The following is a 12,867-nucleotide window of genomic DNA, read 5'->3' on the forward strand; positions in this document are numbered from 1 at the left end:
CATGTCTGTATGCCTAATTTTTCCTGGTTGTGAGACAAGAACCTGGATTTAGCCGAACTAAGGAGCAAAAAAATCCTGCATCAACATTTCAAAATATAATTAAGCACTGAGGCTCTCTCTACCCCCGACACCTCAGGGTTCCCCCTGCCTGCCAATGGCGGGCCTGGCTGCCCAATCCCAGTGGCTTCCCACGCTCTCCCGCGGGCCCCAGCTCCGGCCCCCTCTCTCCCTCCCTTCCGTTTAATTCCCCTTCCGGACGTTGCTATCATGTTGAAGCCTCAGCCGCCATAAGAGCTCTCCAAGCCCCAGCAGCCGCCCCCCATGCAGCAGGCCATGCCTCCTCTGCAGCTCCACCGGGGCCTCCTGCGGCCTCCTCCCCCTGCCTGGGGCCTTCGGCTGCCAGGAGCGGGCTCCGCTGGGAAGCCGAAAGCATCTTGGCGACGCAGCTGCCTCCGCAGCAACAGCACCAGGAGAGGCCGGGGGCCGCTGCCACTGGCAGCGCCAGGGGACAGAGCACAGGAAAGGGACCCCCACAGTCACCTGTGTTTGAAGGCGTGTACAACAATTCCAGAATGCTGCATTTCCTTACAGCTGTTATGGGCTCCACTTGTGATGTAAAGGTGAAAAATGACACCATCTATGAGGGTATCTTCAAGAGGCTGAGCTCAAATTTTGAACTAGCAGTGGATGTTGTACACCAGAAAGCATCTGAGCCAGCAGGTGGTCCTTGTCGGCAGGATATTGTAGACACCATAGTGTTTAAGCCAAGCGATGTCATGCTTGTTCCCTTCTGAAATGCTGACTTCAGCTACGCTGCTAAAGACAAGTTCACCCATTCAGCCATCGCCATGAACTAGAAGGGAATGGGGAACACAAAGAGAAGGTGCTTCAGCGCTGGGAGGGGGGTGACAGCAACAGCGACAACTACGACCTCGAGTCCGACATGTCCAATGGATGGGACCCCAATGAAATGTTCAAGTTCAACGAGGAGAACTACGGTGTGAAGACCACCTGTGATAGCAGTCTTTTTTCTTATACAGTGCCCTTAGAAAAGGACAACTCGGAAGAGTTTCAGCAGCGAGACCTGCGTTTGGCACAGTTGGCATGAGAGATTGAATCAAGCCCTCAGTACCGCCTGTGGATCGCCATGGAGAGTGATGATGGGCCACTGGAGTGGAGAAGCACAGGGCGGCCCAATGGCAGTATTCAGGGCAGGAGAGCCCCAGGTTGGCATCCAGGAAGATAAAGTATATCATCCCTCTGCCTCAATGAGTCCAGGAAGGTCCCCAGGGAGGAGTTTGATGCAGCAGCTCTCCGTGTGGTCGGCCTGGCCTTAGCTCTTTGCCACCTCGTGGCCCTCACCATCTGGACAATAGCAACCCTGGCCCAGGTTCTGAGGCCGGTGGTATCAATGGAGGCCCTTCCTGCATGTCCCCAAAGGCACAGAGGCCTCTGAGAGGTGCCAAGACCCTGTCTTCACCCAATAATAGGCCTTCTGGAGAAACTTCTGTTCCTCCTCCTGCAGTGGGCCGGATATATCCCCTGAGTTCTCTCAAGTCTGCTGCCCCTGCCCCAATCTCAGCTTCCTGTCTTGAGCCTCCCATTGGCTTGGCAGTGCCAACATCTTCAGCCTCCATCCCTGTGACCTCATCAGTCTCAGATCCTGGAATGGGCTCCATTTCCTCAGTTTCTCCAAAGATCTCCCTGGCCCCCACAGATGTAAAAGAACTCTCTACCAAGGAACCTGAGAGAACCCTGGAGCCCCAGTAGCTGGCTCAGATAGCTGGGAAAGTCCCTGGTCTTCAGAATGAACAGAAACTATTCCAACTGGAAGAACTCAGAAAGTTTGGGGTCCAGTTTAAGCTTCAGCCCAATAGTTCCCCTGAGAACAGCCTGGATCCTTTTCCTCCCTGGATCTTAAAGGAGGAGGCCAAAGAAAAGGAGAAGGAGATTGATGGTTTGTTGACTTCAGATCCCATGGGGTCCCCCGTCTCCTCCAAGACAGAGTCCATATGGGATAAGGAGGACAAACCAGCCCTGGCACCAGCAGGAGGCACTGAGGGCCCAGAACAGCCCCCACCACCTTGCCCAAGCCAAACCGGCAGCCCCCCAGTTGGGCTCATCAAAGGAGAGGACAAGGATGAGGGCCCTATTGCTGAACAAGTAAAGAAATCAACGTTGAACCCCAATACCAAGGAGTTCAGTCCGACAAAGTCTCTGCTGTCTGTGAATAAATCCACCAGTACCCCAACTTCTCCAGGGCCTCGGACTCATTCAACTCCCTCCATCCCAGTGCTGACAGCAGGCCAGAGTGGGCTATACAGCCCCCAGTACATCTCCTACATACCTCAGATCCACATGAGACCAGCTGTGCAGGCATCTCAGATGTGTTCGTATCCTGGATCCAATTCAATGTCTGGGCAGCAGGGCAAGTACTGGAAAGCAAAATGCTCCCTGTGCCCATAGCTCTGGGACCAATACCAGCCAGCCTCAGCCCTACCTTGGTGGCTGCTGGCCTGCCTCTGGTGGCTGCCACGCCCTATTCTTCCTACATCTCCTACAACACTCAGCAGTTCCCAGGCCCACCTGCCATGATGCAGCCCATGACCCACTACGCCTCACAGCCGGTGTCTGCCCCTTTGCTTCAAAGCAACCCACGCATGCTGACGTCGGGCAGACATCCCCAGGTCGTTGTGTCATCCTCTACCCCTCAGTACCCTTCTGTGGAGCAGCCCACCCCTCAAGCCCTTTATGTCACTGTTCATCAGGCCTACCCACACTATGCCACACAGCTTCATGCCCACCAGCTGCAGCCGGCTACCATGCCTACCTGGAACCAGACTGCAGCCCCCAGTCCTGTCCAGCATCAGGCAGGAGTGGCTCCACACCTGGGCAGTGGACACCCAACAGTAGAATCTGTACCACCCAGGGGCCCTGGCCGGCATGCTGCCCTCTCTGCCTCTGGGACCTTCTGCCCGGTCCCCTCAGAGCAGCTTCCCCCAGCCAGCCACTGTGTATGCCATCCACCACCAGCATCTGCCCCACGGCTTCACCAACATGGCCCATGTTCCCCAGGCTCATGTCCAAACTGGAATCACTGCAGCCCTGCCCCCTCACCCTGGGGCTCCCCATCCACCCCAGGTGATGCTGCTGCACCCACCCCAGAGTCATAGGAGGTCACCCCCAAAGTGCAGTGCCCCAGAGTGGGGTGCCTGCATTCTCAGCTTCCATACCCTCACCCTATCCCTATATCGGGCACCCCCAAGATCTCACTGACCCCGACTGTCTCCTGACTTACCAGAGTTCAATCTTACCCCTCCCAGCAGCTCCCCTTCCACCCCCTGGGTAACTGAAGACTTTCCTGGCCGAGACCTGAGACCTCCATGAGTGGAGGGAAGAGTGATCTATGCCTCTTCCCCCAGCAGTTCGAACCACTCCCAGTTCCCCATCCCCCCTTTCCCCAGGGGAGCTGGGGAATTCCTGCCAAGCACCTTGAATGGGAGGGGCCTCACAGAGGGCAGCGCCAGGGTCCAGCAGGGGTGGGGGGTTCCTGCTCTGTCCCTGCCTGTCCCCACCCAGTATTGCCCTCCCATCCTCTCATCTACTCCCCTGCTGGACACAGAAGATGTTTTATTTTCTGTTATTTATAACCTCAGACTTAGGTCCCCTGTTCTTTATTTTCCATTAACTTGAGTGACCTGTGTGAGAGACAGATGGATGCCCCAGGAGGATGGCTGGACAAGAACTTTTACTTTTTATTACATAAAAATATAAATAAATAAATAAATAAATAAATAAATAAATAAATAAATAAATAAATATTTAAATAATTGTGAAAGTCAGCCAACTCTTATGGCCTACTTCGTCCCAAAAGCTTATAACCTATTCCCATAATGTACTTTTTCATATGTACAATTGTCTTTTTAGTTTTTTATTCACGATTTTAAATTGTGAGCATTACTTTTTATAATTTGCTAATTTATACCTCTATTTCCAATATGGGAATCATGTCAAGACTTAGAGTTATAATTTGTTTTATACATTTTTCACAAATCTGACTTCACAAAAGTATGTTATTGCAACACTGTTTTGTGTTTAAGCATTGTGTGTGTGTATGAAAACACTGAAACTTCCTCAATAAGTGAAGAGATGTTCTTTTTGTATGTCTGCATTTGCGATATACATTTTACTTTTTGACCTACTTCTTTATGAATATGGTTTGTCTACTCATAACCGTTATACCTGTGCAACTGTCATTAGTATAACTGAGTGCTTATACTTGCAAAAATGTATATGTCATTATTGCCTATTTTATTGTATTAAGTAGCCTATAAAATGTTCTGTAGATATAATGTTTCTCAAACAAATCTGTTTTTAAAAATGTAAACAAATGTCTTTTAATTTTTTAAAATTATTTTTTCTAGAATTACATTTTTGGGACTATGTCTTTTGTCTTTTGGATTATGGCCCAAGCTCAAGCAAGAGAATGCTTCAAATCTTTCTATCACCTAATCTTGGAAGCCAAAAACAACCACTTTTGTCATGATACCAGCTACTCACCTACATGAAGGGGCAAATCTTTGTGTTTTCTTTATTCTAGCTGCAACCTTCTTCCAGGGACCATATCTGAATTTTTAGACTCTGGCCGTGCACAGAATGATAAGTGCCCACAGGTGAATGAAGGCTGTAGATTCTCAATGTCAATTCATTATTCCTTCTAGGCTTTCATCTCTTGCCTGTTTTGATTCCAGTCCACTTCTACAGTGTGTCTGTGTTTCCCAAGCACCATCAGCTAGAGGGAGATGTCACTCTGCCCTTTGTAAGCTTTTTATCTAGCTCCTTAGGGAAAACTGTAATGAATTTGAGTTATGTTCAATGTCCACTTTTGTCACTCAGTACTAGGCAACTGCTAAAAGCATTTGGATTTTTTTTTCCCTAAGGAGCAAGTTTCTGGCTATACCAAACCCAGGTCGTTAGCCAGAACTGGCAAATATCTCCAGAGAGGAGAGTCAAAAATAGTACACTAGATAAGTTAATTGTGTTATATAGTCTTACAATGAAATACTATATAGCAGTAAGAATGATAGAATCATTGCTTCTAGCAACAACATGGATGAAGCTTACAACGTGAAGTGAAAAAAGCCAGACACAAAATATTCATCTTCTACGATTCCATTTATATGCCTTTAGAAATCAGACATGGTTAATTTATTGTCTAGAAATCAGGACAGTGATTACTTTGGAAGGGTGAGTAGTGACTGGTACAGGAAGGAGGGAGCTTTCAGAGTCCTAATAGTGTTCTATTTCTTGATCTAGCATGCCAGTTACATAAACATGTTCAATTTTTTAAAATTCATTGAATTAGACACTTATGAATTTCATACATTTCTGTATACATTTATACTTAACCAATTTTACATTAAAAAACCTAAAATGTAAGAATTATTTTTCATTATTGGTGTTTCTGTTTACATTTAAATATCTCAAATAATATCATAGTAGTATGTAATACGCTAAGTCACGGGGAAGTTTAATATACAACTGAAAACCACTACGATTTCTAGAAATACCAGGGCTCATCTCAGTGTAACTGTGAGCATTTGAGCCGGTTCTGTGCCTTCCTCTTCGAGGTATCTTTCCTCTCGTGTTGGAACTGTGTTCCAGTTCATAGAGGTCAAAGTCATCACTGATCTCTTCATGGACCTCACAAAAACAGCATCTTCTGGGTCATCGAACACAGTTCTGCAAAAAAAGCAATTATGTCAGAAAAAAAGCAATCAAAAATGAAAATTTGACCAAAATGAAATTTTTATTCAAATGCATTAATGCCATGTTTTTCTGTGTTATTTGTGTTATTAGTTGTGTACCACTAACAAATAATTTGCAGGCTCCACTGACAAATGACTTTCAGGCTAAGTGACGCTATTTATATTGTATATATTGTTTACTTTATACCTGAAGTATCTGAACATATTTGGGGATCAATTAGTACAGTTAAGGTCTCACATACTAATGCACTCATGTTTTAAAACCATGTTAAATGAGATGATTAAAATATTTATAGATATATGCATATTATTATCTTAAGTTCACTGCATTCCTAAGTTTTTTTCTACATTATGCCATATTTTATAAATGTATGTGGAGATAATATTCCATACTGTATCCAAAAAAAAAAATCTTAAGTGAAAAAATAAAAAGGAATGATGAATCTAAATTCATCAGTATTCATGAATTTGAAAAGTCTTCTATGGACTTTTAGTGAGGTGCTTGCTTTTGGAAATGTAAATTCCAATGAATATAAAATATAAGTCTACATGATAACTGCTATGACCGAACATATTTAGAGAATAGCTAAACAAGGAATGTACAGCCCCACTTTCAGAATAGCTAATAGTTAAGGTTTAGTTTTTATTATTTTATTTTTTGAAACAGAGTCTCACTCTGTCACCCAGGCTGGAGTGCAGTGGCGTGATCTAGGCTCACTGCAACTTCTGCCTCCTGGGTTCAAGCGATTCTCCTACCTCAGTCTCCCGAGTAGCTGGGATTATAGGCGCCCGTCACCACGCCCGGCCAATATTTTGTATTTTTAGTAGAGGCAGGTTTTCACCATGTTGGCCAGGCTGGTCTCGAACTCCTGAACTGAGGTGATCTGCCCATCTCATCCTCCCAAAGTGCGGGGATTACAGGCATGAGCCACTGCGCCCAACCGAGGTTTATTTTTCTAAGCATCAAATTATCTTTTTACTTATTTGGGATTTTGATAGTAATATTAAAAGCCCAAGTATGTCAAATATGAATACAGAGCTTGAACTCATTCATCACAGAAAGACCTACCAATTTTTCTCATCTATTGAAGAGTGAGTCATTTTTCAACTCATTAAAATCTATTTTAGGAAATGGAGATGATTTAAAGGGACAACACAATTATGAAATAATCTGATAATAAATGTATAGATAAAATTACTTACTTGTCTACATTATTTGCAAATCCAAAATCTAAAAAAAAATACATTTTAAAGTTAGTATTTTAAAATATTTATCCAGCATTTGAAAACAACTGAACGATGCTATAAAGGAAAAGTATAAAACAGGGCTTTCTGTTTTCAAGTTATCCTTTACACAAATAGTTCAATCTGTCAAAAATCCCTTTTTATCTAACTCCAAAGCAAAACTTTCTCTTAGATATACTGGGTTTTGCCTTAGGTTTTGAGGCAATTTTTTAAATACAATATAAATTTCAAAATCCTGAGAATGGAAAGCTTAGTCAATTTATAATGTACCAATGGAATCCAAGTGGAAATTTTTGTAATTAACATACTGAGGCTGATATAAGATACTGAAACCTATCCCTTTTCTTCTGAAAGGCACATGCGTCTATAAATGGACTAACAGTCCAAATGAGGAGAAATAGTTAGGAACATTTCAACTATTTGGATTCTTGGCATTAACTATAAAGAAACAGAATAAACAAATACTAGATCACAAGAATCTAGATCTTCCTAGCTTTGAAGCTCCAAGACTAGTCCTCAAAACCTGGATTTCTTATGGTGTCTTCCAGAGATGGTCACTGCTTTGTTGATTTCCCTCCAGAGAGCCTAGTGCCCGTCCACAGATGGATTTTACCAGCACCTGTTGTGCCAGTAAAGCCCACAGTATCAGCTCTTGCCATTCCACAAGCAGCAGCGACCACACAGCCTCTCTGCCTTAGAATTCATAGCATTGTTCCCTTCATAAGTGGCTGACAAAAGTCTCTCGTGCATTTTGGATCATCCTAGGCTATCTTTTCCTACATTTTCCTCCCAGCTTTATTGAGGTATAATTGACAAATAAAAACTGCATATATTTAAGGTGTACAACTTGACGTTTTAATATACGTATTCATTGTGAATAATCAACACAATCTAAATAACATATTCATCAGCCAGACCTCTGCCATTTTTTGTGTGTATTTGTGAGAACACTTAAGATCTACCCTCTTAGTAAATTTCAAGTATACAATACAGCTAACTATCGTCACATTACGTAAGATCTTCAGAATTTATTCATTTGTGTAATATAATTTAAACTTTGTACATTTTAACTAACATCTCCCCATCTCCCCTTCCCCACAGCGCCTGGCAACCACCATTTTACTCTCTGCTTCTATGAGTTTGACTATTATAATTCCATATATAAGTGAGATCATGCAGTATTTGTTCTGTGTCTGTCTTATTTCATTTGGTATAATGCTCTCCAGTGTCATCCATATTGTCAAAAAATGACAGGATTCCCCTGTTCTCTTCTACATTTTTAATTACAAAAAGCACATACTTTACTTATAATGAATATAAACAATAAAGAAAATAGTGAGCAAAAAGGGAAATTTCCCTTTAACCTTTCCACTTCCTCTTACTACTATTAAGTATCACTATTAAAAGTTTTGTGTGTATGTTTCCAGCCTGTATGTCACATATGTACTCACATGTCTACATGTACATATACATAGAGATTTGTTTGTTGACAAAATTCCAATTTTGTTATTACTCATAGTATACTGCTTTTCCAATGAGTATGGTTTTTGTTTTTTGTTTTCGTTTGAGACGGAGTCTCTCTCTGTTGCCCAGACTGGAGTGCAGTGGCACGATCTCGGCTCACTGCAATCTCTGCCTCACTGCAACCTCTGCCTCCTGGGTTCAAGTGATTCTCCTGCCTCAGCCTCCTGAGTAGCTGGGATTACAGGTGCCTACTACCACGCCCAGCTCATTTTTGTATTTTTAATAGATATGGGGTTTCACCATGTTGGCCAGGCTGGTCTCAAACTTCAGGTGATCTGCCCACCTTGTCAAGGTGTTTTTAATACCCCCAAATATATTATGGATTGATTCTATAATGGAATAGTTTGTATTATACAAATGTGCCATAGTCTATTTAACATTCTCCTATGAATGACCATTTAAATTGTTTCTACTACTTTTGCTATTATAAAAAATATTGCAACATGCAGACTTATACCCATATATTTTTTCTTTGTCCATATGTGCAAGCACTTCTGTAAGGGAGAGATCAAATTTAGTTGCTGTGTCAAATGGTTTGCACATTTTGTATGTTGGTGGATACTGCCATATGGTCATCCAAGAGAGTTGAACGAGTTTACATTCCCATCAATAACATGAATTGTGCTCTTTCCCCCTCATCTTTAACAACCCTTTAAAACTTCTGCCTACTTGTTGGATGAAAGTAGTATCTCATTGTTTTCATTTCCACTTATTTGATCATTAGTGAAGGTGATCATTATTTACATTTCTTTCTTTCTACATATGTCTTGTCCATGTCATTTATTTTGTTTTCTACTGGGATTTTTAAATTGACTTGGAGATGTCCTTTAGAAATTATGGGTGTTAACTTTTGCCTATTATATATGTTATAAAGACTTCTTCCAATCTTGCATTTTAATTTTCTTCCTATATGATGCTTTTTATTTTTAATTATTGTGGATACATGCTAGTTGTACATATTTATGGGATACATATAATTGTTTTTCATTTTTATGTAGTTAAATCTGTCAACATTTCTCTTTGATGGCCTCTGGGTTTTGTGTGAGGTTTTGATTGGCCTTCACTTTGGGATTATGAAAGTATTTTCTTCCAGTTCTTTTTTATTTCCTTTACATTTAGATATTCGATCTCTCTGGAATCTATTTTTGTATATGGTGTCTCCCTTAGAAAGTAGTTCTAGTTTATCTCTTTGGCCCAGGGCTACTTTCTGGCACAATTCTAGAGGGGGCCTCAGTAAATGTTTGCTGTGCTAAGAGTGTCCATTGAAGTTATGCAACATGGAAGCTCTGTTGACTGCTGATTTTTGCTTTCACAAATTTTTCTGAGTCTACACAGCTCCCTCAATTGCTCAGCCCTATGCCAAACAATCTCTAGATCTCACATTGACCTCTAATACCTACCTGAACCTTCATGCATAGGTAGGGGTTGGCATTTACTCTTCTGGGCGTGCCTGATATGTCATAGCTACCCAAAGTCAGAAACGTCTTCAAGACTTGATTTCCTGAGCCATTGATCTCCCAGCTCATAACTTTCAATTATATGTTTTCTCTGGATTCTGTCCTGCCTTGTCTGTACTGATGCACTTTTTGGTGAATTGCTGTTTGTTAAATAGTCTGCCTGGTCTTCCTTTTTGGACTTACCCTTCCCTTTTCCTGAGTAGTACATGCCTCAGCTGCCAGGCCCAGGCTCTGTGACACTATACCCCAGCTTGGGCTCAGCACCTGGAGCTCTGTCTTGAGCAAACATGGTGGAAATCTGGCAGCCGCACTTTTGGACCACTAATGGACATTTTAAAAGCTTGTTGGTGTTTTATTTTAAATTCCCCTTAATGTCTTTCTACATCTAGATATATTGGTGAAAAATCTGCAAATGAGTTTCCTTAATGCCAGGTAGAAGCCCAAAGTGTTTTGGTTCTGAGAATACCGGCTATCTTGCAATAAAACCCAGAGACAGTAATGAAAATTTGTACAACCCTTTTAACCATACTTATTTGATAAGGACTGATAGATGGGATTTGAAGAAAACTTAAAATTGATCTTGCTTCTCAAGATATTAGAAATATAATTGGTTTCTTTCTCAACTTTAGATTAAGGATAATAAAATCAAAATGTGGCTTTATGATTGCTTCATAAACATTTTTAAGTGTAATTTCTTTTCAATAAAATAATTAATATTTCTCTTAGAATTACTCTAATAATTTTTTAGAAAGTCACGATAAGGTAAGATTTATAACAAAACAAATATAGAAGCTACAAAATGATATGATAAATTTTAAAAATTTACATAGTGTGTTTTACTATAAATGTTTGCTTAATTAAGGTATGCTAAAATAAGCCATACTCTGGGCTAAAAATCCTTTTTAGTTGTTATGATATAGTGACCTTTTGCAGAAAATGAGTAGATTTATAATAATTGTCCTGTCAATTATTAGAGGCTTTAGTCAACATATCTGTTAATTAAGAAGAAAAAGTTTCAAATGCAATAAAATACTCTCCCTATCTTTTCTGCTCCTGATTTTGTTTTTGGAGGTTCAATATGAAAAGGAGCCAAGAGAATTTAAAAAACGATTCTAGTTCTTTCAGCAGTCTGGTTAAACAAAAGAAATGTAGAGCCCTAAAGGTGGCGATCACACCGATAATAATTATAGCACTGAAAAATAGATTGTGGGGGCTGACCTTGCATTGTTTGTTATTGTGTGCATTAACTGTTTTTAAGAGGGGAGATTTTCTATCTAAAGACTACTTTCCTTCCACAGCATGGTCTACTCCGATAACAGACATCAGTCAAATACATGTAAGATTTAGATTGGTTCAATCTGGATGGACAAGACAACTCAAAGCAGGGTGAGTGCTGCTATTCCAGGTCAGAAAGTAGAGTTAAACATTTTCCGACTGGCAATTGGTTGAAAGAGTTATTATCAGTAGAAATGAATGGGTTACGAAAAGGGGTTGTGGAGACCAAGGCTTTATCATCCAGATGAAGCTTCCAGGTAACAGGCTTCAGAGAGAATAAACTGTAAATATTTCTCTTTTTCTCCTTCCTTCCTTCCTTCCTTCCTTCCTTCCTTCCTTCCTTCCTTCCTTCCTTCCTTCCTTCCTTTCTTCCTTCCTTCTTTCCTTCTTCCCTCCCTCCCTCCCTTCCTCCCTCCCTCCCTCCTTTTCTTTCTTTTTCTGAGGCAGAGTCTTGCTCTGTCACCCAGGCTAAAGTGCAGTGATGCGATCTTAGCTCACTGCAACCTCCAACTCCCAGGTCCAAGCAATTCTCCTGCTTCAGCCTCCCAAGTAGCTGGGATTACAGGCGCCTGCCACCATGTCTGGCTAAGTTTGTATTTTTAGTAGAGATGGGGTTTAACCATGTTGGCCAGGTTGGTCTCAAACTCCTGACCTCAAATGATCCACTTGCCTCAGCCTCCCGAAGTACTGGGATTACAAGCGTGAGCCACCATGCCTGGTGAGTTAGACAACTGCAAATATATATGAACATTTTAGTATACTTTCAGTTTTGGGAAACATGTGCAGAACATGCAGGTTTGTTACATAGGTATACATGTGCCATGGTGGTTTGCTGCACCCATCAACCTGTCCGTTACATTAGGTATTTCTCCTAATGCTATCCCTCCCCCAGACCCCCAGCCCCCAGCAGGCCCCAGTGTGTGATGTTCCTCTCCCTGTGTCCATGTGTTCTCATTGTTCAACTCCCACTTATGAGTGAGAACATGTGGTGTTTGGTTTTCTGTTCTTGTGTTAGTTTGCTCAGAATGATGGTTTCCAGCTTCATCCATGTCCCTGCAAAGGATATGAACTCATCCTTTTATATGGCTGCATAGTATTCCATGGTGTATACGTGCCACATTTTCTTTATCCAGTTTATCATTGATGGGTATTTGGGTTGGTTCCAAGTCTCTGCTATTGTAAATAGTGCTGCAATAAATATACGTGTGCATGTGTCTTTATAGTAGCATGATTTTTAATCCTTTGGGTATATACCCAGTAATGGGATTGCTGGGTCAAATGGTATTTCTGGTTCTAGATCCTTGAGGAATGCCACATTGTCTTCCACAATGGTTGAACTAATTTACACTCCCACCAACAGTGTAAAAGCATTCCTATTTCTCCACGTCCCCTCCAGCATCTGTTGTTTCCTGACTTTTTAATGATCTACATTCTAACTGGTGTGAGATGGTATCTCGTTATGGTTTTGATTTAAAAACTTCTGATCACTGTTTTCTGACTTCCACGATTGTAGCTGGGGAGTTTGTGGTGAATCTCTGTGTTATTCTTTTGTAGGTCATCTGGGTTTTCTCTCCGACTGCTTTAAGATGGTTTTGCCC

General features: G+C 41.8%; 1 protein-coding gene and 1 pseudogene across 2 annotated transcripts in view; one reads left to right on the forward strand and one right to left on the reverse strand.

The window, feature by feature from the left end:
- Nucleotides 1–267: 267 nt before the first annotated feature.
- Nucleotides 268–3,353, forward strand: LOC112620701 (annotated as a pseudogene). The gene is made up of 2 exons (XR_003118573.1): nt 268–3,264; nt 3,302–3,353. The product of XR_003118573.1 is annotated as an ataxin-2-like protein (transcript).
- A 2,223-nt stretch (nt 3,354–5,576) lies between these two features.
- The window catches only part of LRRC72 (leucine rich repeat containing 72), a 50,430-nt gene continuing 43,139 nt past the window's right edge, over nt 5,577–12,867 (reverse strand). The window contains exons 8-9 of the mRNA XM_025380724.1: nt 6,972–6,999; nt 5,577–5,742 (exon numbers count right to left, since the gene is read on the reverse strand). Coding sequence (XP_025236509.1) covers nt 5,577–5,742; nt 6,972–6,999 — 194 coding nt within the window. The remainder of the gene's footprint in view (nt 5,743–6,971; nt 7,000–12,867) is intronic.

This window comes from Theropithecus gelada, chromosome 3, assembly GCF_003255815.1.
Source record: "Theropithecus gelada isolate Dixy chromosome 3, Tgel_1.0, whole genome shotgun sequence".
In the NCBI taxonomy this organism is placed as follows: domain Eukaryota; kingdom Metazoa; phylum Chordata; class Mammalia; order Primates; family Cercopithecidae; genus Theropithecus; species Theropithecus gelada.